Source organism: Anopheles cruzii, chromosome X (genome assembly GCF_943734635.1).
Source record: "Anopheles cruzii chromosome X, idAnoCruzAS_RS32_06, whole genome shotgun sequence".
In the NCBI taxonomy this organism is placed as follows: domain Eukaryota; kingdom Metazoa; phylum Arthropoda; class Insecta; order Diptera; family Culicidae; genus Anopheles; species Anopheles cruzii.
In genome coordinates this window covers 5,324,464-5,352,278 of record NC_069143.1, presented here as the reverse complement: position 1 = coordinate 5,352,278, position 27,815 = coordinate 5,324,464, and the positions used below count along the sequence as shown (strand labels likewise).

General features: G+C 40.4%; 7 protein-coding genes across 14 annotated transcripts; 5 read left to right on the top strand and 2 right to left on the bottom strand.

The window, feature by feature from the left end:
* The first annotated feature begins 208 nt into the window (after positions 1 to 208).
* Positions 209 to 4,433, top strand: LOC128267534 (regulatory protein zeste-like). Of its 3 annotated transcripts, none has more exons than XM_053004393.1 (6): positions 209 to 434; positions 2,240 to 2,405; positions 2,502 to 2,699; positions 2,792 to 3,093; positions 3,158 to 3,198; positions 3,277 to 4,433. In XM_053004393.1, the coding sequence occupies exons 3-6, from the start codon at positions 2,614 to 2,616 to the stop codon at positions 4,141 to 4,143; spliced, it is 1,296 nt and encodes a 431-aa protein (XP_052860353.1). In that variant the 5' UTR covers positions 209 to 434; positions 2,240 to 2,405; positions 2,502 to 2,613; the 3' UTR covers positions 4,144 to 4,433. The 3 variants fall into 3 exon arrangements, with proteins under 3 accessions (XP_052860353.1, XP_052860361.1, XP_052860369.1); XM_053004401.1 differs by having other exon boundaries at positions 2,232 to 2,405; XM_053004409.1 differs by having other exon boundaries at positions 215 to 307.
* Positions 4,434 to 6,418: 1,985 nt separating this feature from the next.
* On the top strand, positions 6,419 to 9,488 carry LOC128267515 (synaptotagmin-16). Its single transcript, XM_053004368.1, has 7 exons — positions 6,419 to 6,716; positions 6,974 to 7,135; positions 7,209 to 7,843; positions 7,921 to 8,424; positions 8,498 to 8,638; positions 8,704 to 8,868; positions 8,939 to 9,488. The coding sequence occupies exons 1-7, from the start codon at positions 6,707 to 6,709 to the stop codon at positions 9,140 to 9,142; spliced, it is 1,821 nt and encodes a 606-aa protein (XP_052860328.1). The 5' UTR covers positions 6,419 to 6,706; the 3' UTR covers positions 9,143 to 9,488.
* Positions 9,489 to 11,339: 1,851 nt separating this feature from the next.
* LOC128267526 (5'-3' exonuclease PLD3-like) lies at positions 11,340 to 13,997 on the top strand. Its single transcript, XM_053004380.1, has 3 exons — positions 11,340 to 12,335; positions 12,403 to 12,542; positions 12,615 to 13,997. Exons 1-3 carry the CDS (start codon positions 11,340 to 11,342, stop codon positions 13,024 to 13,026), a joined length of 1,548 nt encoding a protein of 515 aa, XP_052860340.1. The 3' UTR covers positions 13,027 to 13,997.
* On the bottom strand, positions 13,997 to 17,807 carry LOC128267500 (activating signal cointegrator 1 complex subunit 2). 2 transcript variants are annotated; one of them, XM_053004357.1, is made up of 6 exons: positions 17,624 to 17,807; positions 17,460 to 17,501; positions 17,304 to 17,381; positions 16,398 to 16,564; positions 15,653 to 16,037; positions 13,997 to 15,553 (listed from the first exon to the last, which is right to left on the bottom strand). In XM_053004357.1, the coding sequence occupies exons 2-6, from the start codon at positions 17,472 to 17,474 to the stop codon at positions 14,129 to 14,131; spliced, it is 2,070 nt and encodes a 689-aa protein (XP_052860317.1). In that variant the 5' UTR covers positions 17,475 to 17,501; positions 17,624 to 17,807; the 3' UTR covers positions 13,997 to 14,128. The 2 variants fall into 2 exon arrangements, with proteins under 2 accessions (XP_052860317.1, XP_052860309.1); XM_053004349.1 differs by having other exon boundaries at positions 17,460 to 17,807.
* Positions 17,808 to 17,828: 21 nt separating this feature from the next.
* On the top strand, positions 17,829 to 27,433 carry LOC128267564 (phosphatidylglycerophosphatase and protein-tyrosine phosphatase 1). 5 transcript variants are annotated; one of them, XM_053004466.1, is made up of 3 exons: positions 17,829 to 17,837; positions 26,604 to 27,065; positions 27,150 to 27,433. In XM_053004466.1, the coding sequence occupies exons 1-3, from the start codon at positions 17,829 to 17,831 to the stop codon at positions 27,294 to 27,296; spliced, it is 618 nt and encodes a 205-aa protein (XP_052860426.1). In that variant the 3' UTR covers positions 27,297 to 27,433. The 5 variants fall into 5 exon arrangements, with proteins under 5 accessions (XP_052860426.1, XP_052860410.1, XP_052860401.1 ...); XM_053004450.1 differs by lacking the exon at positions 17,829 to 17,837 and adding an exon at positions 25,080 to 25,284; XM_053004441.1 differs by lacking the exon at positions 17,829 to 17,837 and adding an exon at positions 26,226 to 26,303.
* Positions 19,283 to 22,605, top strand: LOC128267491 (protein sel-1 homolog 1). The gene is made up of 4 exons (XM_053004337.1): positions 19,283 to 20,941; positions 21,074 to 21,557; positions 21,656 to 21,860; positions 21,988 to 22,605. The coding sequence occupies exons 1-4, from the start codon at positions 19,525 to 19,527 to the stop codon at positions 22,237 to 22,239; spliced, it is 2,358 nt and encodes a 785-aa protein (XP_052860297.1). The 5' UTR covers positions 19,283 to 19,524; the 3' UTR covers positions 22,240 to 22,605.
* On the bottom strand, positions 23,230 to 25,344 carry LOC128267553 (26S proteasome regulatory subunit 6A-B). Its single transcript, XM_053004422.1, has one exon. The coding sequence runs from the start codon at positions 24,557 to 24,559 to the stop codon at positions 23,273 to 23,275; it is 1,287 nt and encodes a 428-aa protein (XP_052860382.1). The 5' UTR covers positions 24,560 to 25,344; the 3' UTR covers positions 23,230 to 23,272.
* Positions 27,434 to 27,815: the final 382 nt, after the last annotated feature.

Genomic DNA, 27,815 nt, shown 5'->3' with positions numbered 1-27,815 from the left:
TCTCAAGTCGTTCCAGACTATAACTGACCTGCTCTCGCACGCTGGAGGACAATGCCGTCAATGGGCAACCTGCAGTCGTCTCGTCCTCTTTTTGTGTTTCCTACCGATCGCGGTCGTATGCTTTGAGTGTATCAGTGTACCTGCAGTCAAGTATAGCTGCGTTACCCCTAATTGGTTTCCCGAATACCTGTTGCCTATAGGCTTTTGACGAGAACGCATGTCGTTTGTGTTGCTTCATACACAGTTATAGGTTTTATTTGCCTACAAGACCCAACCAAAGTGGTATTTACACCTAATGGAAAACGCTGTACGAATTGCGATGGAAAGTTATGTGTGTGCGATGCATAAAATTGTAGAACAAGTGCTGCAATAATCGTGTAGTTTTGTGAAACCGACCAACGGGTTAACATAGTGAGATGCACTAAGAAGATCACGTATGTTCAATGGGAAAAAATCGAAGCTGGTGTATTGTCTCTCTGGAATAAAACCCCAAGTGTCATAATATACCCTCATTTTGCAACATTCCGTGGATTTGAACATTTCTACGCCAACGCTTGTACTCGAAAGTTTATACTCCCATGTTGTCAAGATCGATTACCAGTTATATTTTGTCACATTGTACTCGAAAGAATGAATAGCTTTCTCAATTACAGGAAATCATTCATTGCTTACCACGATGGAGCTGCTACCGATTCTGAGACTTAATCTGTTAACAAAGCATAGCAGCGTTTTAGCGTTGGTAGGAATGACAGCGTTATGGGTCTGAGATAGTGGTAGAAAGAAAGGTTATTGCGTTGACTTCTTCTTACATTTCTAACTTCTTACATTCCATTTCCATTACCACTCTTTTTTACCCTTTTATACAGTGTTCAATTATTTTATTACTCATCTTAATTTCACAGTGTTTGGATGCTCAAATTATTGTGGTAAGAGGACATGACAAAAGCCGCCATCTTGACAGCCAAAACAATCAAAACGATGCTATGTTTCGAAAAGTGTCTCGAACCTTGGCATCATTTTATCATAAAAGAAGGCACAAGTAGCTTTGTTTACGCCATTCTAGAAAAGCGTCGAAGGGAAACGATGTTCTCGTCGTAGTTGTTATCACAATTACTTGCATGTAGCTTTCGATTATGGCTGAATGAGGAGGAAGTGGTTTTTTCATGGTTGAATTGATTTGAGAAAAAAAGTAATATAATGGCATAACGGCAAACACAGCATTCTGTGTTGTATTACGCTGGCTAAGTTGTATGAAAGTAAGTTGCCTACTAGCACCGCCGTACGTCGCCCAGATAAAGTCCGAGGATCCATATTAATTCGTCATTGAATAAAGGCGGTGTAGGTCGACTGTGTCTAGTTTATACAAAAGTTGGTTGATCTTTGCCAGAGCAAGTCTAAAAATTGTTTGCATGGGCTGCTCATTCATTCAAATACTATTAATGAATGTTTCCGCCATCACCGTAATGGAAATGTCGTCACCGATTGTATGTTGCTACATGTCTGCATGAGCAATCGATCTTTCATCGCTCACCGTTTCGATGATCTTACAATGTATGTTGTTCCGTTACTGCAAGTCGGTATCGGTGATGTTATCTTAAACGAACATTGTCTATTGCTTGTATTATATACTGCCAGTCTTTTCTTACATGTAAACCTTTCCCTATACAAATAACTAGCCCCACTTTGAAACACGCATTTTGTCTATTGGGTGAAACAAACTAAACTAAATATAAATTATTACTTCCCAACAATGCTGTACAACAATGTGTACTGAGTTTGGTTTAAAGAGATGATGATGCGAAACGTGTTAATTACAATGGTTCTGTAATGTTTTGCACACTGTTACCTATGATATTTATACCTTAGTATGATATTTATAATTTAGCTCGCTTGGCCTTTGATTGTTTTAGGCAAATAGGGGTTTTTACTTTTAGGCTAAGAATTGTTACTATTGATAGGACCTATGCCTGGTAAACAAGGTGGAACATAAGTACGATATTCATTCAATAGGAAACCTTTCACATAGTTATGATCTAATTTCGTTTTTGTTTTCTCACGTTTGATTCATGATGTTTATAATGTATGTTTATGTTTATTACTAAACAAACTATTGAATTTCCTTCATCTACCACTGCCACCGCTCCGTACCATGGCGAATTTGCCAATTTTACGTGAACATTATCATAACACAAACGCTCCCCGACATCGACAACAAACCGTGCTCTCTTGAGTATCGCAGGCCATGGAGGTGTCAACCAGTTAGGAGGTGTTTTCGTGAACGGTCGCCCGTTGCCTGATCTTGTTAGACAGCGTATTGTGGAGTTGGCGCACAATGGCATTCGACCGTGTGATATTTCACGTCAACTACGTGTTAGTCATGGTTGCGTTTCTAAGATCCTGTCCAGGTGAGAAAAAAGAACCCCTTCGTGTATTTTTACGTTTGGTGATCTGCGAATGTTATTTTGTTTGTTACCACTTATTTTATCCCTATTTTTCCGTAGGTATTACGAAACTGGCAGCTTCAAAGCTGGCGTCATCGGTGGCTCAAAACCTAAGGTCGCAACACCTCCGGTTGTGGACGCGATCGCGGCCTACAAGTTGCAGAATCCAACTATGTTTGCGTGGGAAATTCGGGACAAACTGCTTGCGGACGGGATATGCGTCCATGACAATGTACCGAGCGTGTCTTCCATCAATCGGTTTGTCATAGAAACATTTTTACAAAAATTTATAATTTTGGATGGATACACGTTGGTTTTTTGTATATATTTTTTGTATATTTTGCTAATAGCATTGTGCGGAACAAGGCAGCAGAAAAAGCTAAATATAGTTCACAACGCTCTGACAACACTAGTCTTGAAAGTCCACGGATCCTTTCGCGAAACAATCAGCACCAACATAATCAACAACAACAGCAACAGGAATGTTTAAGCCAGCAAATGCAAGGAGACCAGGAATCGATGAAGTCGCCGCAGCATCAACAAGCTGAAAATGTTGCTTCACAATCATACAGCATTAGTGGGCTACTCGGGCTGTCACAAAAACCCTTGTCCGGATCGAACTCCAAAAGACGTCGCATTAAAGAAGATCCAGGTTAGCAATTTTTAAACGTAAAAAATTTCTATAATTTTCATGTTCAATATTTTTCGTTACATAGACCAAAAAGCTACAATGTTAAGCTGCATTAAGCGCGACAAGGTATGCAGACAATGTTGTTTTAGTAGGTTGTTTCTTTTGGTTCGTAGTTTATTTCTGATCAATTTTCTTTTTGTGTAGGATGTTAAGGAATTATCGGAAGGACTGCTTCACGATGTTGGCATTAAGCAAGCTACGCCCAGTCAAGACCCCCAGCAGGATAAAAGTCACGATTTGTTTAGCGGTGGTGTAGACTTTGTTAGTTCTCTAACAATGACGCAGGACGATAGTCCTGATCAGCAACAGCAACCTAGCAGCAGTTTCGGTAGCTCACGCAGTGGAGGTCGTAGCGCGACTGGCACTTTAATACACAGTCCATTACGAACGCGTGATAGTGCCTTGTTTATGATAGCTGCTGGTAGTGGGGGTGAGAAATCTACTAAATATCACCGCACAGATGAACCTATTTCAGCAGGTGTTATCGTCGAGGACGACAGTAGTTCTCGGAAACATCAGCAACAGCAGCAACAGATCCAACATCAAGTACATCAACAACCGAGTGACGTAAAAGCGGCGTATGAAAAAATTATCATTGGTGATTTGGTGGCAGTGACAAGTACGGTGGTGAAACGAACGGCTCCAGCTGAGACGCCCACACTAACGCAATCGATGGAGTTTCTGAGTGATATGAACAACAACATCACCCAGAACCAGCATCAAAATTTCGCTTCTGCTGCTTACGACGGAGCATATAGCTCGGCTGAATCGGCAGAAACCGCCGTCCATCTTAATCCACACCTGGCGGCTTGCTCTTCCAACTACTCGGCCTTTTTGCAAAATTCCGACCAGTTTACAGCGGCTGCCAATACGGAACTGATTTTTCCTACTGCTGCCTACACGCAGTATACGACGGCTTCTGGGTATGGTTCATTTAACTATAACTCTACTTTCGCGAACAACAATCTGTGCCGAGACCTTGGTCAGATTCATTATCCTGAGGAGCAGTAGATGAATTGCTTATGAAGATAATGGATAGTTAGTTAGGGAAAGAGACGTGGCGGCGACAGGAGAAGGACGGGGTAGGTAGTTGTAGTAATACAGTTAGAGTGAGAGCGAAAAATACAGCCAGTGAAAGGATCATTTATATCTCAGACATTCGCAGCAATCATATCCTCTCACATAAGCACTTAAAGAATCGTGAACAAAAAGCGCCTTCAGGTGTTTATGAAATCTGTTGTTTTTCTACCATTTTAATCACAAACTCAAGTCTTTACCTGAAAAATAAATTACATACTTTACATGAATGTTCGTTCATTCACAAAAGTTATTTTATGCCGAAAATAACAGTCAACAGTATTGCTTCAGATCAACCTGTATGTATACTATCTTGATGTAGATGGGCCTGGGCAATGTGATCAATTTCACCGAGGTAGTCTATTAGCTTCTTCAGACGCAATGTTTGTTGACAGCATTCCAATAATGCAGCGAACTCGGCCACTGTGGATTATAGGGACACGCACGTTTGCTTTCTTGTTCGCCAGGTGATTGGTTCGCTCCACCGTACTTAACGAGAAATCCAGAGATGGATTGTCTGTCACCCTCATTGCCGGCCCAGTAGGCATCGGCGAAGTAATCCAGATTTTCTACTGCATCACCCAAGTGAATATGAAGGTTTTTGGTTTCTATTTTCTCAATACTCGTTTCGCTTCTGCCCAGTCTTGGTTAGTCGGGTTTGATATCTTTATAACATGCATAATAACGTCGTGCTAACGCAGATGTCTGGCCTTGTATTCACCTCAACATACGACGAACCGAATACTACCCGATCCTCCTTCCACCTTGCTCCACATCCATGGGCAGGGCATTCGCAGAATCAGATGGATAGTTGACAGTCAGATTCGAAAGCATTGCGTGGGAGCCATATAGGTACAGAGACAATGGAATCGAAATACGGCGTCGGAGACTAAAGCTGTGGATGTAAAGCAGAGCAACAAAGTTAAACATAGCCCAGTATACTTACGTTAAAGACCGTTCGCTGGCCCAGCGAAACCGATAAACCACTGCGGGCCGTTTGGTAACCAATGGCTCTATCACTACAAAAAGCTCGTCAACAGCTGACCGTTGAATTTATTTCTAGCCGCATGGAGAGCCGGACATTCGGATATTCGGACATGGTTTGCTTCTTTGGCGGTTCGTAATGCCCAAACTAATCGCAAAACCAAGTTCTAATCTTACTTTTGGTAGTTTTTACGTGGTGTGATCAAAAATGTTCGCGACATTTGAATTTCCGCGGGTTACGTATATCCGATTTTCGTTTTTTTGTGTGGCGTTAGGTTGCTACACAACACATGTCACTGACTTATGGTGAAAAGCTCGGTCATTTTGAGTAATCAGTCAATTTTTGACAGCTGTTTTGCTTGGGCAAGATTTGGCTCATCGGCGATGGCGTCGTCATCTTCTAAATTGCATCGTAGCGTCGTCCTTTCATGGCCTCCTACAGTTTCTGGAACAAGAAAAAGTCACAAGGGACCAGATCTGTCGAATACGGTAGCTTTGGCATCATTAGTGTGTTGTTTTGGGCAAAAGTTCGCGTAGAAACCACGATGTGTTAGCAGGAGCGCGATAGTCAATTTTGGGTTTCCCACAAATCTGAGCATTTGTGATGGATTCCTTCGGGTGAATTGCGCATAACTTGCAGGAAATATTCTTTATTTTTCATTCTATCCTTTGGCAACAACTCATGATGCATCACGACGCTGCAGTCGAAGAAAACTGTAGGCAAAACCGTTCACATTCGACCAAACGAAAATGTTTGATCACGTATATTTTCTTATATTACTAAATTGTAATAAATGTTTTTTTTCTATTTGAATGCGCAGAGGTGTACGATTTAGTATTTTTTTAAGATGAAGTAAAACAATAGAATATTTGCTCCATGCTCCATGTTAACTTTTCGAATGCTCTAACCTACTTCAAATAAATTGATCGTCCTAAGTCTACTATCAAAAAAACAGTGAAAATGCATTGAATTATTATGAAAATTAAATAGAAATTGAACTTATGACCTGTGTTTGGATCAATGATTGTGGTAAACGCTTTTATAGAAGTTATAGGTATTGTGATATAGAGTGAACGATTCTATAAAAGTGCTAGAAATATAGCGTAGCACAGTTTCCTCACGCGGCGTTCGCGCATGTGCTGACAATCCCATCCTTTGAAAATACGCAAAACACGATAGTGTTACGACAATACTAAAAGATTGATTTCCGTGTGTCAGAAAACATCTCTTGGCGTAGGAACGGATATCTAAGCTGCAGATAAAACCATGCATATTAAAATCAAACTATATTTGGTGTTGGAAATTCCTATATTGTTGGAAACGATTGAATATGTATAAACTAAACACTACTATAAACAAGTGAAAGTGTGAAAGGTTATTACAGCAAACAGTTGATACATCTCTAAATGCGCACAAAAGCATTGTGATAATAGCCCTTTGAAACACAACTTTAGTCACAACTCGTAGCAAAGTAAGGATACCGGTTATGCTGAAAACCTATACGATTCAGAAATGACTACAAGTAAGTAGAAATCCTTTATAGACAGTGGTTTTAAAGATTTCAAATTTCTTATCTCGAGTACTCCTACAATTCTCCATCTCCAATTGTTTATTTGCTCATGTATGCTTACATTCGCTTTGCAACAGCTCAAAAATATATAATGATATACATAATCGAAATATAGTATGATATACATGTATGACCAACATTTGAAAAAAAAAAATCATGAGTACAACAACTGAACTTTTTCGTTTTGTTTTTTCTTTTCATCTTTGTAGCGCCAATAGAAGTTACGACATTTTTGGGCATTGCACTTGGTATTGTGGCTTTGATATTGGTCTTGTTTCTGTACATCAACAAGATAAGGTGTTTTAGCACGTCTCCGCCTTTTCTCTCATTCGACGAGCATCTCATTTCTGAAAAAACCTTTCATCGCATTCGTAAGTGCACTAGTTTAATGTTTGAATGTACTTTTCCTCAACCTAACGCTAGTGATCCGACATTCATATACAGGAAACCGTTTTGCCTACGATGGGCATAATAGTTCCGATTCGGAAGATGAAACAATACGACGTCTCAGGCTGGAGCCGTGCACCGACAGTTACAGCAATACATCGTATTTTCAGACGAGTGAAAACACTTTTGATCATATTTCCCATTTTAACGGCTTGAACAAAATACTGTCATGCAAAAATGCTAACTCTTCACGAGACCCGCTGGCTATAGCCGAAGGTGGTAAAGTAGGAATGCTCCATTCTAGCAACGAATCCAGTTCTTCCGAGTTTATGAACCTGGACAGCAGTACTAAACTGTCCACAGAAGCCACAAAAACTCAGTTGTCTTATTTTGCTTTAACACCATTCAGCAAAGCTAACGACAATGACTCTATAGATACGATTAAAGGTGAAATGCTCCTTCCTGAATTGACTAAGGAAAGCGATGAGCGTGCCGTCGGGGTACATAAAAAAAATAATTCATTTGGTAATGACAACAATGCTGTTGATAATGATTTATTGCTGGAAAAAACAGCAAGAAAAGGAAATAATTTTACAGAGACTGGAACAGCTATAAAGGCACCGTTTATTTGTGAACAAGAACCGTTGGTACAACAAGACGACTTAGATGGTGTTAACCGCGTTAACAACGATGTAAGAGAAAGACGTATATAATTCAGATTTCAACGAGTGACCAATGTTTTTTTATCTCACTTACTTCAATCATACAGTGTATTCTTGTATTTTCGCAAGAACCGCTGTACGATACTAGCGACCTGAAGTCATTAAAGTCGGATGTCGATACTACAACCAATGTCCCTGAAGGTCTGGTAACCACAGCTAGTTCAAATGGAAGCTTGGAAATTTCCCTACTTTACGACGCACCAATGCGCAAGATGACCGTTCATGTGATGCAAGCTCGAGGAATTGCAAGCCGCAGTGAAAAAAATCAATTAACACACACGCAAGTACGGCTTCTAATGCTGCCGGCCAAAAGACAGAAGCACAAGACCAAAATTCGATCTGGCGAAAATCCCCAGTTTATGGAAAGCTTCCTATTACATCGAGTGAACCCGGAGGAGGTCAACTCAATGGGACTTAGGATACGGGTTTATGGCTGCGAACGTATGCGAAGAGAAAGGCTTATCGGCGAAACCATCGTCAGCTTCGCACACATAGATCTAGAGCTTGAAACTAACTTATGGCTTCAATTGGAACCACGTGGCTCTAGCATAGTAGGTTTTTCTTCGTATCGCCTACTAATTAATTGCAAATAAATCCTATTTCATGTCACTTGTTTTCTTTTAGGACACAACATCGACGAGTGACTTATTAAGCATTACTAGATCTGACAGCGCGGGATCAACCACTTCAATGCAGCATGGCGGTGTTCCAGAACTATTGCTCGGGTTAGGGTACAACGGTATAACGGGCAGATTAACGGTTGAAGTAAGACATTTTCCTAGAGCAACAATCTAGGGCATGCTACTGAACGCAGAATGGTATATTTTTAGATTGTCAAAGGAAGTCATTTTAGAAACCATTACCTGTCGAAGGTTCCTGATACATACGTAAAGTTGTGCTTGGTTAGCAGCATGGGACACGAAATAGCACGCGCTAAATCATCGACACGTCGAGGTCAGCCAAATCCTTTGTTCAAAGAAACGTTCATTTTTCAGGTATTACAAGAGCAACAATTCCTTATATACCAACAGTTTGTTACATTTAAATGTTTTCTTTTGTGTTTAGGTGGCTCTATTTCAGCTGAACGATGTAACATTGATAGTATCTGTGTACGCAAAGCGGAATATGAAGCGCAACGAAATGGTCGGCTGGTTTAGTATGGGCCTAAACTCAAGTGGGCCTGAAGAGATGACTCATTGGAATGAAGTTCGAGAAAGTTGTTCGCGATCTGAGATGATAACGAGGTGGCACGTTCTGGTCGATTCTTGATTTTAAATTTGCATGCATGAGCCAAAATATTGATAAATGGTCTCGAGTCACATCAAAACTATTGTTAATTTAAATAATTTGATAAGAAATGTTGAAGCAGGTATTACATTTCTTTCTTGTCTCTAAACGTAGAGTTCAAGTATTGATGTACCATTCCCAGAAAGCACAGTTCTTTTTGGTGGAAAAATTGTTTAGGAACATATAAATTAAATTTGATAATGATGGCAACAAAACATACAATGCAAAATAGTACTGATAAACCCAAATTGGATTTTACCCTTTTAATACAAACACAAAGACATCCAAAAAAGAATTTCAAATGGATAATATGTGACTACTTCCACAATTCGCGACACGTTTTGAAAATTCGTCAATAAACTGCATTCTCTATTTTAAAACAAATCTACTAATCATCCATTTAACATGTCAACCAATGATTTTTGTGAGCGAACTAGTCTATCACAGACAGCCGCTGGGAGAGGGTGCAAGTGAAGGTGAAGCTGCTGGCTGAGGAAGATACATACCGTGCGTTGTTGTCCGGAATTGTTGCGACGATCATTTCCAAATAACCTGAAATAACTGCTCTGAACCGGAAGCGGAATATTACCTAGTTGCTGAAAACGCCAGAAGCTACTTATGCTGCCAAACCCTTCTCTGGGAAGGGAAGCCTCCAGGAGATCCTTCATCTTTCCGGTAACTCTGTGAGTAATTCCCACTACTAGAATCTTTGAGTAATCTTTGGCAAGGGTAATCCTAGCAAGACTATTAATGTACAAGGAAGGTACTAATGACCTTTCCGACCGTTAGTTTGGGTTTAAAGGGTAATTAAGGCGTGAATGCAATCCGCACGGTGATCTGTTCGTTTTAAAATTGTATCAATCGTGGATTTTGGAGTACGGGAACAGGATGAGAGAATATGATTGTTCAATGCTTTCTCTATAACTTTTATAACTCGAGACATCTCTTTGTCCGCGGTTTGTATTGATTGTCGCCTGAAACTGTGCACGCGAGTGCTCCAGTAGATGTTTCAGCCTGTGGTTGCGGCAAATCCCATATAGATTTCTGTAGAAGCATTGGTGCTATGATCACCATGATCAGTGCGATCACAATCTGTGAACGATACCCGTTCCTCCCTCTGGATAGCCCAACGGCGTGAATACAGGGGAGGAATAATATGGGCTGGGTTGGATTTTATTATTCTTCTAGTCATTAAATTATGAAGTAAAATAAATGTCCTATAAAAAAAACCCACCCCTTGGAAGAAGCATGAATTTCAAAATCGCTCAAATGATACTAACAACAGCAACAGCTGTTCGAATACCCTTTGACTTGTGACAACAAAAACACCAATCTGTTACGAAAATAGTGTTTGAAACACATGGGCTAAAAAGTCGCGGGCCTCAGAAAGAAACATATCATATCGACTTAAAACCGATGCAAAAATTTCTGTTTATTACGTTTAATCGTTACTGGAGGGCCAGACGAACCGTAAATCTGAGCGTAAAAATGTCAAATCGATCGCGCTTATGTCAAATCGTATATAAATCCGTGGACTTATAAACGATCTGACGGTGAAGATTAATGTCAAGTCGTTTTTTTCGCTTCGTGTGCCAACCCCGTTTGAATATCTTTACAATGCCAGTTAACTCACGCAACTTCACTTTTCACTAATTCAAAAGGATTTGGTGTATTTTTAGTTTGTTTCCTGGTGTTACTGCCTACAACGCCTTTAAAGTCTGCTATATTCGCTTTCCCGGAATTTTCCCCCATCAAGAAACAGTGAAAAATAAAAAAACGAAATAGTTTTCGATCCACTGTTTTGAACATAACAAAAGTAGTGTCCCTCACAGCACATAACTCACAAGGTTGTGAGAGAATATCATGAATTTTTTCTACAGATTTCATTTAACGGCTTTTGATAACTGAAAAAGTAGTGAATGTAATAAGACTAGCGCCATTTATGTATTAGGCTTGCGACTTTTCAGCACATGTATTATAACGTGGCATGTTTCTAAACAATCCTGGCTGTGCCAGATGGTCAAATATTTGACAGTACTTGAAAGCTCCTTGCTCAAACAATTTTCCATATGTTTATGCACATGCAAACTGTTGTGTGTCATTTTTTGTTTATCCTTAAGTTGGCGTACTAACAATTTTAACGAACGTTTGGCTTCATTCTGGTACGAACTGTGAAAAGATGAACATCCAAATCCAGCTTGATCGTAGCCAAGATACGACTCCTGGAAAAGTAGGATATAAGAAGGTTGAAACTTTGAGAGGAGGTTTGGGAGCATACGAGAAAGCGAAAGTCACCGAACCTGAGGATGACTTCGAGCTTTGGGACCAGAACAAAGTGGCAAGCCGTAATAGCCGCTGGACTCTGACCGGCTGGTCGTCGTGCATTCCGATAACCATCATTTTGCTGTTAATTGTGCTGGTTGTGTTGCTGCCATTGATAGACGATCCCAGCGAGCGGGCCTCGGGTTCATCGTATCCGGCATACCGATTGGTATCTAAGGAACAAGTACAGATGTGTCCCGATCGGTGCCAGATTGCGCTGGTGGAAAGTTTACCAGAAGGATTAACTTTCCCCCCAAATAGTCCAACGTTCCAAACAACGTACGATGCGTGGAGCGCGTTGCTCGCGATGGCCAACACCACAATTAAGATTGCTTCATTCTATTGGACGTTGAAAGGCACTGATGTGTACAACCATTCATCGGCGAAGGAGGGCGAAGCAATTTTTCATCAGTTGCGCCAAGCTGGAATTGAACGCGGGTTACAAGTCAGTATCGTACAGAGTGCCCCAACGTCAGCCACTCCTAGTCTCGATACAGAGATGCTGGCAAAACAGGGCGCAGCCTCCGTTCGCTCAGTCGACTTTTCCCGATTGCTTGGTGGCGGCGTTCTTCACACCAAGCTCTGGATCATCGACAACCAGCATTTTTACCTGGGTAGCGCGAATATGGATTGGCGTTCACTGACGCAAGTAAAGGAACTTGGTGTGTTGGGGACAAACTGCTCCTGCCTAGCACACGATTTAGACAAGATTTTTAAAATCTACTGGGACATGGGAGCACCCAATGCATATATACCAAGTCGGTGGCCGAAGGAATATGAGGCAAACTTCAACGATACCACGCCTGCTCGTGTGCAGTTTAACGGTGCATATACGCTCCAGACCTACTTTTCCGTAAGTAGAAAAGGTGACAATAGTGGTCATCGTTATATTCATATTACTATCATTGTTTACTTTGTAGAACTCACCACCGCCGATGTCACCGGCAACGCGAACTGATGATTGTGACGCAATTCTAAAAATCATTAGTGCAGCGAATCGTTTCGTACACGTGTCTGTTATGGATTATTTTCCTCTGACAATTTATACACGCTTTACGCGGTGAGTAGCATCTACGAATGAATGCTGTGAAAGGCGTTAAAGAATTGCCTTCTCCATATTACAATCTTTCAGATACTGGCCCGTGATTGATGATGCATTGCGGAAAGCAGCAATCGAGCGTAAGGTATCAATTCGCTTGCTTATCTCGTTATGGGATCACTCGCGTCCTTCAGAAGATTATTTTTTAAAATCGTTGGAAGCCCTCTCTAACTCACTCGATGGCGTCGATATCCAGATCCGACGATTCACCGTGCCAGCGACCGAAGACCAACGCAAGATTCCGTACGGGCGCGTTAACCACAATAAGTACATGGTAACGGATAACACGGCATATATCGGTACCTCCAACTGGTCAGGAGATTATTTTATTAATACGGCCGGTGTAGGGATGGTGTTGTCGTCGTTTGATACAGAGAAAACCATTATTAGTGAATTGCAAGATCTTTTTGAGCGCGATTGGAACAGCAAGTATGCCACAACGTAGGTTTCTAATTCATACTGTAGCTATTGTACTCCGGCGTACTTACTGTCGATGTTCGAAACATATACGCTCAGGTTCAAGTATATAAGATAAACCTATGCGGTGACAGTGGCGACAAAATTTACCGCAATGCATCGCATCGCATGTTACGCGGCGAAAATGCCCCAACTAGTTGAACGTAGAATGAAGATGCGCTTCTTCCGAAACAATTGAAAACTTTCTGGCCAATTTATAGTTAGTTACGAGCCCTGAGCACCTGTACCTGTGCTGTATAGAGCCGATGCGCAAGACTGATGGCGATTTCCAGATTTCGTCTTGATCTAGAACCAGGTTAGATTTCGGTCGGTCTGTTTTCATTTCCTGTGGCTGTTGACTGTTATATGTGCATGCAGCCCTACACATGCAGCGAGAAGTTACCACAACCCCGCACAGTCTACACAGCCGATTATAGTTGGACAAACCAGGCAACGCAACGATACTAGTCAGTCGGCTGTGAAAATTTATTATATCGTACGGTCGTAAGCAGTTCTTCAACCACGATAGCAACATCACCGGCAGCGCCGCATAAACATACCAAAGGGGAATGGCAGATGTCAGCGGTCAGTCCTCGGTCCCGCACACAATAATGAAAGAGCAGACGAGAAGAAATAATTTGATTCGCGTCTTAAACATATTAACGTCTTGCGCATTGAATCTTCCAATCATAACCCACGGTTGGCAATAAACGGAAAACTTGTTCGCCCCGGCTCGAACATTGGGCCATATGAGCCCCGGCGAGCATAGACGCTCGGAGCGGGTTAAAACACGGCCCTTAAGTTTTCGTCCTTTTTCAGGATTTTTTTTCCCACTGGAAAAAAACGAACTGGAAAGCACGAATACCTTTTTCGGCTCCATGGATTTATCTAAAAATATTGACAGTTCTCCCAAAAACGATAAAAAGTTTTAAAAGAATTGTTTGTAAGTAAATGATTTCATTAAACACATTTTTCCAGAAAACCTGACATTATTTACTATTTATCTTTGAGGTCGCAATTATATTTACTATTCTTAATGTATTCCTAATGTTAAAGATATACCTCGAACAGGTAGGCCTACAAATGACATTTTATGATGGCATCATGCCACGGCTTCGTTTATAATTAGCTCCCTGCTTTCTGTTGTGATTGGCCCGTGATGCTTTATTTTTGTTTTTGGTTTTCCTGTTCTGAAGAACTGTTGAATTTTGACCTTGTTTTTCCGGGTTTCCACGAACTTCATTTGCACCTTGTGGTGCTTGAGATGTGCCATGACGCCTAACCATTTTTGAATTAAGTTTTTCTTCATATCTTTTTCTAGCAACTTCAGGATTTAAACAGAACGACAGTGGAGCTGGTTTTTTCGTATCAATTTCAGTATCACTGTACTGATCATCAACTTCACTTTCGTTATCCATGTCGTTATCAACAATATTTTTAATTTCCCGAACCACCGTTACATGACGTGATTCTCTTTCAGCCATTTCCTCATTATCTTCGTTCTCGGATATATGATCGAAACGCTGATACAAATGACGCATTTGGTTTACATGACTTTTGTCATCCAGCAACTCGTTTAAGGTTTTTGGTTCACCAGGCATGCCTTTACCTTTTTTTATAACTCCCGCAACACTACTGTTAACCATTACATCGAACTCATCGCCATCGTAGATATTAAGCCTATCGATGCCTGTTTGCGCGAAAAACTCATCGAGTGGGTCTAATGGAACGCTAATGTGATCTGCATTATTTGCAGGATTGCTTTCAAGTAAATCAATCACTATCTGTTCTAAGTTGTTGCAACGACTAACAACTTCTCGTACATAATCAGGACTTAAATGGGGTAGAATATCCAACACATAATCCACGTTTTTCTCAATTTGTTCAGCATTTCCTCTCTCTTCATCTTTTGTGTCATTGGTATCGAAATTAAGCGACAAATCATCCTCGTTGGCGAATCCAAACGAAGCCTGTTTTGTAGGTCCGTCAGATATCGTATATGCTTGCCGAATATAATCAAATTTAAATTCATCTATGGAATCGTACGCCTGCTTGACTATTTCTAAATCTACATCGATTTGATACTGATTCTTATAATCATTCACGAACATACTGTTGGACAAACATTCCGTAAGTATACATATAATTTTATCTGCCGAAAGTATACTGTTTACAGGATTTTGCAGTATTTCTTTTAATCTAAGACACATTATAGACCGAAATGCTTGTAGTATATCAATTCTTGCATCGTTAAGTAGTGCCAAATAGTTCGAGTCACCATTCAAATGCTGAACATATTCATAAAGAGCTACAAGAACGTTATCGTAAAAGTTACTAATCGCATACTCCATATTTTGTTCGCAACACATAATACTTATTGAAGGAGATATTTCAACAAGCAAACACAAGATAAAACTGCAATCTCGAGAATAGAACACTAATTCATTAAGCACTTTTTTTGATAAATCCGAAGCGTTCAATCCACATTCTAACTGCTCTTGGACGGTTGTAAGGGCCTGTTGGTGAGAATAAAATAAGGAATAATATTAATGTGATGATAATGAAATGTAATATTAATATATGAGGAAAACTGGTTTTAATGGTTTCATACATACATTCAATAAAAATGTAAGTCCATGTTTGAGGTCTTTAACATATTTTGGCTGAAATTTGATTGCTGACTCAATTATAAACGACACTTCCTTATTATCTCGCCCATAAATTGATAGTAAATCGAAAACAAATGGTATAGTAATGATAAAACGTTCATAAAGCATATCAAAGAAGTAATCAGTTTCAATCCAATGAACAGGGCTTTCCTTCTGCATGGTTAAGCGACAAATAACTTTGAACACATAAGTATGGGCAACCTTGTATAAAGCTACAACTTTTTTATCGCTTCCGTTTATCGTGGATATCAAATAGGACGGTAATGCATTCTGCATGAATGAATCAATGCTCTCCATGGCGGATCCATTATATACAATCGTAGACCAATATCTGAAAACAAAAATGACATTATAATAAAAAATAACAAAAGATATTGCGATATTGAGACGAAGCGTGAATCTGAGCGTAAAAATGCCAAGTAGTATGCGCTTATGTCAAAAAGGCATAAATGTTTTGACATAAGCGCATACGATTTGACATTTTTATGCTCAGAGTTACGGTTCGTCTGACCCTCCAGTATGAATTCGCGGACTCATAAACGATTTGACGTTAAAGATTAATGTCAAATCGTATTTTTACGCTTCGTTGGGCACCAGTAACAACTAAACAAAACACAATTGTGCAACAAACAAACATAAAAACTAAACATAATTGTGTCAACCGAGACATTATAAATTACAAGATACGTACCGGTGGTGTTCTAATTGTAATAAATGTTTCAAATCTCTTATAAACCATTCTGTTTCATTGCACCATATCTGCATTGCACTATGATTTTCATTGGAAGAATCCGGCTCTAAATTGCTTTTAAAACTTGTGTACTTCGTAAAGCAGCGATTATCTGCCCAAATGATATTCTGTAAAGGAGGACATAAATACAATTTTTAATTAATACAGAGATGTTCGCCATTAATACAATGATGTTAAACAATATGGCCAAAAGGTAACATGATTCTTCTTCTTCTTCTTATCCGGCAACAAGAGACTATGCCAATCACTGATGCGCTCTGTAGAGGTTCGTTTTTCCAGGGGTGGGGGGGGGTTGGCCCCGCGCCAACCCCCCTGTCACGCCGGTATCAGGAATCGAAATCATAACCGGCTGCTTGACAACCGGTTCCGGGATTCAAACGAATCCTTGCCAACATGTCCGAGATAAAGGATGAAGCGATTTTTCATGCTTACCGCATGGTCATGTAAGTCGGTGATAAAATTTGGCGGTATTCAAGCAGTTCTGGAGAAACAATTCAAGCAGTCAAATCTCAGGGACCTGCGGCAATTCCGCGGAATACACGTTAATAGGTCTGACGGGTTCGCTTCAAAGATTCGCTCGACAGAAAGTTCAACTCAGGATTGCTCGTAAAGTAAGGTGACGAACTAAAGAGACGAATGTTAGGCTATTGCAGCTCAAAGTTTTTATAATACAAAAGAACAAGAAGAAGGTGCAGGACCAATCATCTGCGGAACAAGAAAGTAAACGGTCGTGTTCCACCACCGAGTAATAATTGCCCAAACTTTACTGTAGGCTCGGTGCTAGCAAACGACTTTAAAATATGTACCACAATATACAGAAACAATACTTTTTGTTGTCGTACTTACCAATGCTGCAACAACGTTTTGATTGCCTTGTACGGAATGACTGATACAACGTTTATTTAATGGAATGAACTCATCGTCCTTAAAAGAAATAAGTATGTTTTTATATAAGCGTATCAACACTAACCATAATAGCAAAACCGACTATTTGACGCGTACCTGTTTTTGTGCCATAGCGAAGGTAATCTTTTTATGTTCTATCTTTGTAATTAGATTACATAAACGAATGCACAGTTTCGTTGGTACGACGTTAGGGATATATAACAATTAAATTAAAATGAAGCACAAAAGTATGCTGAATTTGCACTTGAACTTGAACTTACTCACGATGGTACGTGAGAAGGCTAGTCTAGAAGACTTTACATTGATTAACTATCAATGGTCTTCACTATTGTGTTGTGCTTACTTCTTTGTGTTTAATATACCAAACAATTCCAATTATTGCGTATTTAAATACTTTAAAGTCCCTAAATCCTCAAATCGGAAGATGTTGCTTTTACTTTTCTATTGAGTTTGTGACGACTCGAAATGTCATCAGTGACAATTGCTCAACAGATATCCCAGCCAACAAAAAAAGCTTCAAACGTTTCTATGGGATTTACCCACACAACGGGATAAATCTTAAGCCCGGTCCACACGTTACGATGCATCGTTACGTGTGGACCGGGCTTTAGGCCGGATCTCCGGGTGAACCGGAACGGGTGCGGGTAAATAAAAAAAAATTAAAAATAGATAAATGTTAACTGAAAATAATGGTTTCGTCACATGCAAGCAATGAATAATTCATCCTAAATATATATAAACACCTTTTTCGATCATACTGGAGGGCGACACGAAGCGAAAAACGGAGCGTAAAAATGTCAAATCGATCCCGCTTATGTCAAATCGTACAATCCGCTGAGTTATAAACGATTTGATATTATTCTGAAATGCCAAATCGAGGTTTTGCGCTTCGTCTGGCCCTCCAGTAAGCTGCAAAGATTTTTGGATTGTCTCTACTCTGTTTAGAAAAGAACACTGACCATAGGCCTTTCTCAAGCCATGGTGTGTTGCTGCAGGCGGGCAACTGTCTTTTAAACGTCCGTCTCATGATGTGCGAGGACTGATCAAAAAGTTTTGCGACATTGGAATTTCCGCAGGCTACGTATATCCGATTTTCGATTCTTTTGTGGCGTTAGGTTGCTACACATGTCAGTGACTTATGATAAAATGTTCGGCCATTTTGAGTAATCGTTAAATTTTTGACAGCTGTTTTGCTTGAACGTGTTTTGGCTCATCGCCGATGGTTGTCTCTTCAAAAAAATTGATGGCAAGGAATCGCTATAAAATTTTGTGTGAAAAAGAAATTAGGAGCGCGGATGCAATCAAAATGTTGACTGTGGCTTATGGTGAAGCTACTAAGACCAAAAGCAGCGTTTGTTGTTTGAGAGGGCCGAAATTGTTTTCAGAGGGCCGAGAAGATGTGAATGTCGGAAAGCCAAGTTTGGTCGAATGTGAATAGTTTTGCTTACAGTTTTCTTCGATTGCAAGGTCATGGTGCATCGTGAGTTGTTGCCGAAGGATAGAACGGTCAATAAAGAATATTTCCTGAAAATTATTCGCCCGAAGCAATCCGTCACAAATGCCCGGTTTTGTGAAAAAACCAAAATTGTCTGTTGCGCCCTTCTTACACATCATGGTTACTAAGCGAATTTTTGGCCAAAGCAACACACTAATGATGCCAAAGCTACCGTATTCTTTAGATCTGTCCCCCTGTGACTTTTTCTTATTCCGGAAACTGAAGGAGGCCATGAATGGACGACGCTACGATACGATTTAGAAATAAAGACGGCATCACCGATGTGACGGCAACTCCGCGAAACTTTTTGATCAGCCCTTCCATCACTCATTTCCACCGAAGAAACTTGGTACGTAGATCACACATCGTTGTTTATTTGCTGTAGCGTCAACAAGGACACGTCATTTTTCATAACAGTGAAGCGTCAATCACGAAGAAAACGCTATCATACTCTTCAAGCGATTTCATTGAACATTCCAATTGAAACTAATATAATAATTTGTGGCAATAGCATTGAGCAATACATAAACAAATTTGCATTTTATGAAGCAATCTGTGTTCAGTTCCTTGTCCATTGTGTTTATAAATCGCCCATCGTGTGATATTGAAAGTCGTAGTTCAACACAGTTCAACAAAGTTTAAAATAGACCTACAAACACAAAAACCATGAAAGTGTATACCATGTGCTGTCGATGGAACCTTTTGATAGCATTGACATTAATTATAATACCATATAAAACTGGTGCCGCATACCGAGAACCAAACACCGACCCGCAACATCAATTGCATCAACCAACTGAATCTGCTCAAACGAAAGAGGAAAAACCACACGCACAACCTAAAAATATTGGCAAACAACGGAAGCCAGCAAAGGAATTGGCGGAAGCTCAAGAGAGGGTTCAGAACAGTGTTAACAAAGTTGGTCTCGAAAATCCTGTAGGGAAAATCGAATTTGATACAATCAAATTGGTTGTTGCCGATTTCAGCAAGGAAAAGGATGGTAAAAAAGTTCCCGACATGCTCTTCGATATTCTTGAAAATCAAAAACGAATGATACAGAAAATAGCGAAAGAAATCGAAGAAATCGATAGCAGCAAGCATTCAGTTGGAAGTATAGAAAATGAAATGCCACCGAAACTAGAAGTAAATGACGCACATCAAATTTATGAGCGTGCAATGATGGTTCTTAATAAAACCAAAGTAGATCGCGTACTAGGGCATAAGCTAATGGTTGAAGCTGCTGGGAAAGGCCATTCAATTGCTAGGAGCCATGTGGCATGGGGGCAATTACTCGGAAATCCCGTATCTCTAGATATCGAGACAGCTAGGACATCGTTTCAAGAACTTGCTGAAGAAGGTTTGCCAGCTGCGCATATGGGATTAGGATTTATGTATGCATCCGGTATAGGATTTAATGTAAGTCAAGCAAAGGCAATGTTGCATTATACAATGGCTGCTGCTGGAGAAAATTCATGGGCACAAATGGCTTTGGGCTATCGTTATTGGGCAGGCGTAGGTGTGCCTAATAGCTGCGAAACGGCGCTAGACTACTATAGAAAAGTGGCGACAAAAGTAGCATCTGAGGTTACCTTTTCCGGTGGCTCTGCTGTGCACAGGATTCGTCTGCAAGATGAAGTAGATAATTCAGGGCCCAGTTCTGGTATTTTGGACAACGATTTAATCGACTATTATCAATTGCTAGCTGACAAAGGAGATGTACAGGCACAGGTCGGGTTAGGACAGCTACATTACCAAGGAGGACGAGGCATTCCCCTAGATCACCAAAGGGCATTACAATATTTCAGTCAAGCAGCCAACTCTGGGAACGCGGTGGCTATGGCTTTTTTGGGGAAATTATATTTGGAAGGTAGTGATAACATCAAGGCCAATAACGAGACAGCATTCAAATTCTTCAAAAAAGCTGCAGACCTGGGTAATCCCGTCGGGCAGAGTGGTTTAGGAATAATGTATCTACATGGTAAAGGTGTTCGTAAAGATACGTTAAAAGCTTTGAAATATTTTGCCAAGGCTGCTGATCAAGGCTGGGTAGACGGTCAATTGCAACTAGGCAATATGTACTACAGTAAGTTGCTATTCATAAATTAATTTAAAATGCATCGCTGATCAATCTTGATCACACGCGTATAGTTTTAAAATCTTTATATCGTGTACATTCTGTTAATATGTTCTTGTGTTTACTCTTTTTATTCGTCAGGTGGAATCGGTGTACAACGCGATTTTAAGCTAGCGATCAAATACTTTAGCTTGGCTTCACAATCTGGACATGTCTTAGCATTTTACAATTTGGGTCAAATGCATGCCGTAGGGTTAGGCATGATGCGTTCATGTCCGACCGCCGTTGAATTGTTCAAAAATGTAGCCGAACGGGGTAAATGGACCAACCGTTTAATGTCAGGATACCAGGATTACCGATCTTATCGCTTTGAAGAGGCTTTCATGCAATATGCATTACTCTCCGAAATGGGTTACGAGGTTGCACAAAGCAACGCTGGATTTCTGCTTGATCGGGAGGAAGTGAATTTGTTCAAAAACCGAGGAGAAGAGCTTTTGAGAGCTTTGCAGTACTGGGGAAGAGCAGCCGCTCAAGGCTACTCTGCTGCTCAAGTAAAACTCGGCGACTACCATTATTATGGGATGGGTACTTTGATTGATTATGAAATGGCAGCTTCACACTACAGGTTTGTATGTTTTGTTACAGGGTTGTAGGAGAGGGTTTTGTTACAGGTTTGGCTAATTATTTTCAATATGGTTAGCTAATTGATTTTTTATTTCATAGGATGGCTTCTGAACAGCAAAATAATGCCCAAGCTATGTTCAACCTAGGGTACATGCACGAGCAAGGTTTGGGAATGAAAAAAGACATTCATCTCGCGAAACGCTGTTACGATTTAGCCGCTGATTCTAGCGTGGACGCTAAAGTACCTGTTACTCTTGCGCTGATCAAACTGCAGTTGCTGTTTAAACTTGAATCGCTGAAAGAGGTTTGAACCATTTTTCATTAAAACAAATTTTTAAGCACCAACGCTACGTTTCGGTCCAATAACATAATCATTTATGTTAATTCAAAATATCTTGTTCTATTATACTTAAAGACCATTTTCTTTACAGACTCCGCTGAAAATAATGTTTGACCTGGATGAAAACATCGCTTCCAATTGGGATTTATACCTGATTACCGCAATAACAATACTCTTTGGTGCAGCATTATATTTTAGAAGGCCGGTTACGGTTACAGGCGTTCAGCGCGCAGAAACTAATAATCCTGTCGCATATAACCATAACAACATGAACGAAGGAGAAACTGACGACCGTCGTGATCAAAACAACGATTTACACAATATTGATCCACCAATTAATTGAAATATGGAATAGAAAGTATGGAGACTAGTGCCCAAAGTTAATACTTTTTATTCTGTCTCGTGTTACTCAAAAAATTTCAGTACTTCGTGAAACCTTGGTTTGAATATCGGTTATGCCATCGGTACCGCAGTTGTGATTCTCCAATCTTGTATGTCTTTTTTGGAAATTTGTAGATTTGTTTTTCTGTAATGTAAAGCATATTTGGGCAAACAACCTACAAAAAGAAAATACAATCCGTCAATGGGTGAGCTGGCTTTCAAGGAAACATTTTAGCATGTATCGATCGAGATATGATAAATGTATGAAAAGGTAATGATTAGGAATGTTGCAAAACAAGAAAAAAAATTGTAAATAAATGTGATTATCTATTTATCAAAGTAGTTACCTCTTCTTGCGTGTGTTCAATTAGACTGAGCAATAGATAATTGGCATAGACTAATATAACTGCTAAAATATGGTTAGCAGAAAAGAATTTAGGGACGTTACGAAAACCTGCGCATAGCTTTGACCATGCATGCTTATAAAAACTATGTACATATTCCGGAGAGAGTTGAAGGAGAGTGAAATGAACCAGTCTTGGAGAACACATAAGTTAATCTGTTTCAAACTTCCGGATATGATGTTTACTTTGCACTACGTAGGACGATGCAATATGAGATATTAATTTTATCAGAAGGTAAGTCTACGGCAAAACAATCCAGCTAGAAAAGGCAATAGAGAAACACTTCGTTCATGAGTCAAGATCAAGGCTACGAAGGATAGAATCAAGGTTATGAGCTAGCCACAGATGATATGGATCCTTGGTAGGTTTTAGAAATATTCAAAAGAATCCAGGGTAATATACTTGCTTCAGCAAATTAACCCTTGCGATTCTAAGCCAAAAATAACCATGCATATTTCTTGTTATTACAGAGTACAGAGACTGCACATCGCAAGGGTATTTTGTTATTTATTGTATAATTTTCGATTTACAATATTCAATATACGAGCATAAGGACGCCGTTCCACGCTCCTGCAGTGTTCTGCGACTGGCTCAAGCAAAATAGTTTAAATTTGCCTTTTTTTTTGACTGCACCTCCATAATTGCATCCATGAAGTCTTCGTGAGTGACGGATATAGCGGAACGACGCAAAGCGATCATGCCTGCTTCGACGCACACAGCCTTGCACTGTGCCCCATTAAAATCGTCTGTCGAACGAGCCAGCTCTTCGAAATTGACATCTGGGCTTACATTCATTTTACGGGAATGGATCTGCATAATACGTGCTCTCGCCTCTTCGTTCGGATGAGGAAATTCTATTTTTCTGTCCAACCGTCCTGAGCGCAATAGTGCTGGATCCAAAATATCGACTCGATTGGTTGCCGCAATTACTTTGATATCCGCCGTCGAACTGAAACCATCCAGCTGATTGAGCAACTCAAGCATCGTACGCTGCACTTCACGGTCGCCTGCCTTTTCCGAATCGAATCGCTTCGTTCCAATAGCGTCGAGCTCATCAATAAAAATAATTGCAGGGCATTTCTCCTTCGCTAGGGCAAACGCATCACGCACGAGTTTTGCACCATCTCCGATGAACATCTGAACGAGCTGGGGCCCCGCCAACTTGAGAAAGGTGGATTTGGTTTGAGCAGCACATGCTCTGGCAAGTAACGTTTTACCAGTCCCAGGAGGTCCGTAAAGCAGTACGCCTTTAGGTGGATGGATGCCCAGACTCTTAAATTTTTCCTTGTGTGTCATCGGTAAAACGACGGCCTCGATCAACTCCTGTATCTGTTTATCGAGTCCACCAATATCGGAATATTGCTCCGTCGGTCTTTCATCCACCTCCATTGCTTTAACGCGTGCATCGTACTCAGCCGGTAACATTTCCAGTATCAAATAGGAGTCCTTATTAACGCCCACAAGATCTCCGGGCTTCAGTTTGTCGGCGTCAACAAGACCAATAACTGGCAGGAAATATGTCTGCCGGGTAGACGTTTTAATAACGGCACACTTGCCTTTCCGTTGTGAGTCGAGCACAACAACCGCACCATCGTCTTCCTCTTCCTGAGGATCGACATCCAGTAATTCAATAACGTTCGAAACTAAGTATGGGAGTGTTTTATTCACTTTAATTTTTTCTGTGTTATCCTTAATTTTTTCATTTTGATTTTGCAGTTCGTGGTTAATACGAACTACTTCGCTCTTCATAATTTTGATCTCATTGTCCATTAAACGGATACGGCTCATGAGTTCTTCAGTAGGCATTCTCAAAACTTCTTCGCCAAGTGGTGCCTCGGATTCATTCCAGATTTCTCTGTCTTCCAAAGTTCCAGCCATTTTTGGACAGCGTTTCTTCACAAAACTATGCCAAGCGCAACTAAAAACCACCTTTCAACACTGCAACCGAAGATGACTATGAAATTCTTGAAACGCTGTCAGCGCAAACTCCAATCAACTACACACAACTGTAAAAGAACTGGAAAATGAAGTGCAAAAAATGAAAATGTTTGGCTGGATGAACTAGACAGCAACCCCAATTGCCTTCGGAAATCGGTTTTCTATCGGATTTATCCCCACCACTGGCTGAAACTTCGACTGGAGGCTTCTGCTGGCGTGGACGGGCATGAATACGCGATCTGGAGTAAAAGAGAAGCATATACGTAAAGACGAGTGTTCGCGCATACTTTAGTTACACAGAGTGTGGATGCGTGTGTAGCAGCAGGAAACGGAAAACAAAACGCACACATGCGAGTGTACAATATCTATCTTCACGACAGTGTGCGTGCGTAGGCACGCACACTTTATCGCCATATGCGTCGCTCTTTCGGGCTGTTTGTTTACAAAAAAATAACACATCGTGACCATCGTCCGCGCATCATCTTAACTCGCGAAATGTTACGAGTTGTTTTTGCTATCTCTTTGCAAAACTGCCAGATAAAAACCAGAAAGCATTCGAAAACGAGTTTGGGCAGTCTTTGTCCGTTAATCACCGTACTAGCGATGTGAAAACAGGGAACACCAGGCGCAATGCCGGTGTGTAGTGCAAGTTCCAATTCCTATCGGTAAGTGTTATGGAACGATTCACATTTTCAGCACGGTTTTTTCCACCTCAACGTTAGTGCTTTGCTGAGCCAAGCCAAGGGGCGAGTAACTCGCACGCTGCGATCCGTGAACACACCCAACACTGAATGATAAAAATTAAGCAAATATTTTGCACCAGGGGTAGATGGGTTTCAGGTACCGGAGCACAAACTGCTTTCTGGAACAATACTGCCTGTTTCCTGTCGGCACATTTCAAGTGAACATTATTGCATTAATCTTCCGCTATCAACAACATTATTTCATGGCAATTGTTGTCAATTTGGTGCTCTCCGTTGTTTCGCGTGGGTTGAAAACTGCTTAATAAACATTCGACCAGAAAAAGCTATGAAAAAGATAATACGTTCGTTATTAATTAAATGAAATCCGACAATAATGATTATGTCACATCTGAGTAATGAACAGGTCGTAATAAATGGGTATAGTATTCAACCTACACATATAACTATCTCTCAATTTTTGCAATAAGCGCTGGAATAAATGACAGCGCGTGTGCAACACACCACGTAGTTGTGTTGGTGAGGACGTCAGATCGCTACGGCTATAAGCTACGGATTCATATATTATTTGACATAAGCAGGATCGATTTGACATTTTTACGCTCGGTTACGGTTCGTCTGGCCCTCCAGTAACGGTATAACCCGTTATGAAAGTAAGCTTGCCCTAAACCAGCTGTGTTAAACATACGCGCGAACCATCGAGCGATACAAAAGCAACTTCCAAACTGCATTTGTCAAATAAAATTTCGACAGCATAAACATATTTTTGTATGAACTAACTCTATAAAGAAAATGTCCAATCTAGAAATCGTATCGTTTTCGACAGTTCGATGTTATAGGGAAGTTTGTCTGAATACGTCAACCAATCAATACCATGAATCTGAAGTCTATTGTCATTTTGTGCATAACAAGTGGTGATTATACATGCATAAAGCTTCAAGAACTGCCTCTGTTGGAAAAATATCTATTCATTCAAGATGACGGTACCGTAAAATTGCATGATTATAGTAATATAAGGTTGTTGCAAAAAATTATGCTAACTATCTAAAGTGATTGTCAGCTTTTGTTGATTTTATGTTTGTTGGATGTGAATTTGTTTATTGTTTATGTGTGTCATACTTTTGTTTGCGAATTATATATATCAGCGTTTTGTTTATTTAACACATTTTACATATTTGTTTCAGGAACGCCCCAGTCAGGTAGATTATTTGTTCAATGTGACGATTTTTGTTTTTATTTAAAATCCTTATGTGTCTGTTTATTTTCGTGTATTTCTTTTCAAGGCAATGTTTGCGAGAGTTACTTTCTATCCTTCCCTGTTGTACAACGTGTTGATGGAGAAAGTAACATCACGGAATTGGTATGATCGAATCGACGAACACGTCATACTGGGTGCCCTGCCTTTCCGTTCGGTGGCACAAGACCTTATACGCAAAGAGAATATAAAAGCGGTTGTGTCCATGAATGAAGATTACGAACTGTGGGCATTTTCAAATAATAAAGCCAAATGGGCTAAGCTAGGAGTAAAATTTCTGCAACTTGAAACAACTGATATTTTTGAAACACCTTGCCAAGACAAATTATGGCAGGGTGTAAACTTTATCAATCGATTTCTACCTGAAACTGAAAAAATACCAGAATTATCACTCACAAATCAACCTTCCGATGAACCTGGATCTGTTTACATACATTGCAAGGCGGGTAGAACAAGAAGTGCGACGCTCGTGGGGTGTTACTTAGTTATGGTACGTTTCTGTACAAAGCTGACATTTACGACAGATAAGCTGAAGAGATTAATGCAAGAATATCATTTTTTATATCGCTTCCAGAAATACGGATGGACCCCCGAAGAAGCAGTTGGTCACATGCGCGTTTGCCGTCCTCACATCTTGCTTAGAAGTAAACAATGGGATGCCTTGCGCTTATTTCATCAAACAAAATGTACTTCAACCCGAAAAAATTGGATTGAGGAATAGTGCGGATTATTGCTTTGCTAATACCTTCTGTTAATGTACAGTGTGTCAGATATAAATGAAAGTTTTTTTATCATTCATCATACGATTGGTAAAGGAAAAATACACGTCCCTCAACGGTTAATAAAATAATAATTATTATTTAGCACAGTAAATAATATTTTCAATAATTAAATGAACTCTGGTCGATAGATTAGATTCTCATTGGTTCGCCTTCGTTAACCAAAGTTTTCAAAGTGGCCCAGCTGGCCGCTGGGTGTCGAGCCCTGTGTTGCGGTTGCTAAGGAAGGTTACCGATCTGGTTGTTAGCGATCGTCGCTAACTTGCGTTGTCCAGTCACTGCCGCAGTAGTGGCATCTGCTGCGGCAAATCGATGCATTTCCAGCCTGCGGTGCCTGCGTCGCCTTAAAGGTGCCTGCTTCGAATTGTCGCATTTCCCGCTCTCATTCCCGCTACCAAGTACGCGACGGTAGTCGGATTTCGCGGAGGAATTCTGACGCTGAACAGGGTGGTCCCAGTGGT

Bases quoted from the DNA above. Each gene is read 5' to 3' on its own strand.
- LOC128267526 (XM_053004380.1), top strand. From the start codon at position 11,340: ATGAACATCCAAATCCAGCTTGATCGTAGCCAAGATACGACTCCTGGA. The intron at 12,336-12,402 runs GTAAGTAGAAAA...TTTACTTTGTAG, and splicing joins CGCTCCAGACCTACTTTTCC to AACTCACCACCGCCGATGTC. The intron at 12,543-12,614 runs GTGAGTAGCATC...ACAATCTTTCAG, and splicing joins ATTTATACACGCTTTACGCG to ATACTGGCCCGTGATTGATG.
- LOC128267564 (XM_053004433.1), top strand. From the start codon at position 26,427: ATGTGTGTCATACTTTTGTTTGCGAATTATATATATCAGCGTTTTGTT. The intron at 26,520-26,603 runs GTAGATTATTTG...TTTCTTTTCAAG, and splicing joins TTCAGGAACGCCCCAGTCAG to GCAATGTTTGCGAGAGTTAC. The intron at 27,066-27,149 runs GTACGTTTCTGT...TATCGCTTCCAG, and splicing joins TGGGGTGTTACTTAGTTATG to AAATACGGATGGACCCCCGA.
- LOC128267553 (XM_053004422.1), bottom strand. From the start codon at position 24,559: ATGGCTGGAACTTTGGAAGACAGAGAAATCTGGAATGAATCCGAGGCA.
- LOC128267491 (XM_053004337.1), top strand. From the start codon at position 19,525: ATGAAAGTGTATACCATGTGCTGTCGATGGAACCTTTTGATAGCATTG. The intron at 21,558-21,655 runs GTTTGTATGTTT...TTTATTTCATAG, and splicing joins ATGGCAGCTTCACACTACAG to GATGGCTTCTGAACAGCAAA. The intron at 21,861-21,987 runs GTTTGAACCATT...TTTTCTTTACAG, and splicing joins AACTTGAATCGCTGAAAGAG to ACTCCGCTGAAAATAATGTT.
- LOC128267534 (XM_053004393.1), top strand. From the start codon at position 2,614: ATGTTTGCGTGGGAAATTCGGGACAAACTGCTTGCGGACGGGATATGC. The intron at 3,094-3,157 runs GTTAGCAATTTT...TTCGTTACATAG, and splicing joins TCGCATTAAAGAAGATCCAG to ACCAAAAAGCTACAATGTTA. The intron at 3,199-3,276 runs GTATGCAGACAA...CTTTTTGTGTAG, and splicing joins GCTGCATTAAGCGCGACAAG to GATGTTAAGGAATTATCGGA.
- LOC128267515 (XM_053004368.1), top strand. The intron at 7,844-7,920 runs GTAAGAGAAAGA...TCAATCATACAG, and splicing joins TTAACCGCGTTAACAACGAT to TGTATTCTTGTATTTTCGCA. The intron at 8,869-8,938 runs GTATTACAAGAG...TTTTGTGTTTAG, and splicing joins AAGAAACGTTCATTTTTCAG to GTGGCTCTATTTCAGCTGAA.
- LOC128267500 (XM_053004349.1), bottom strand. The intron at 16,565-17,303 runs GTAAGTACGACA...CCTCCTTTACAG, and splicing joins AAAACGTTGTTGCAGCATTG to AATATCATTTGGGCAGATAA. The intron at 15,554-15,652 runs GTATGTATGAAA...TCTCACCAACAG, and splicing joins GACTTACATTTTTATTGAAT to GCCCTTACAACCGTCCAAGA.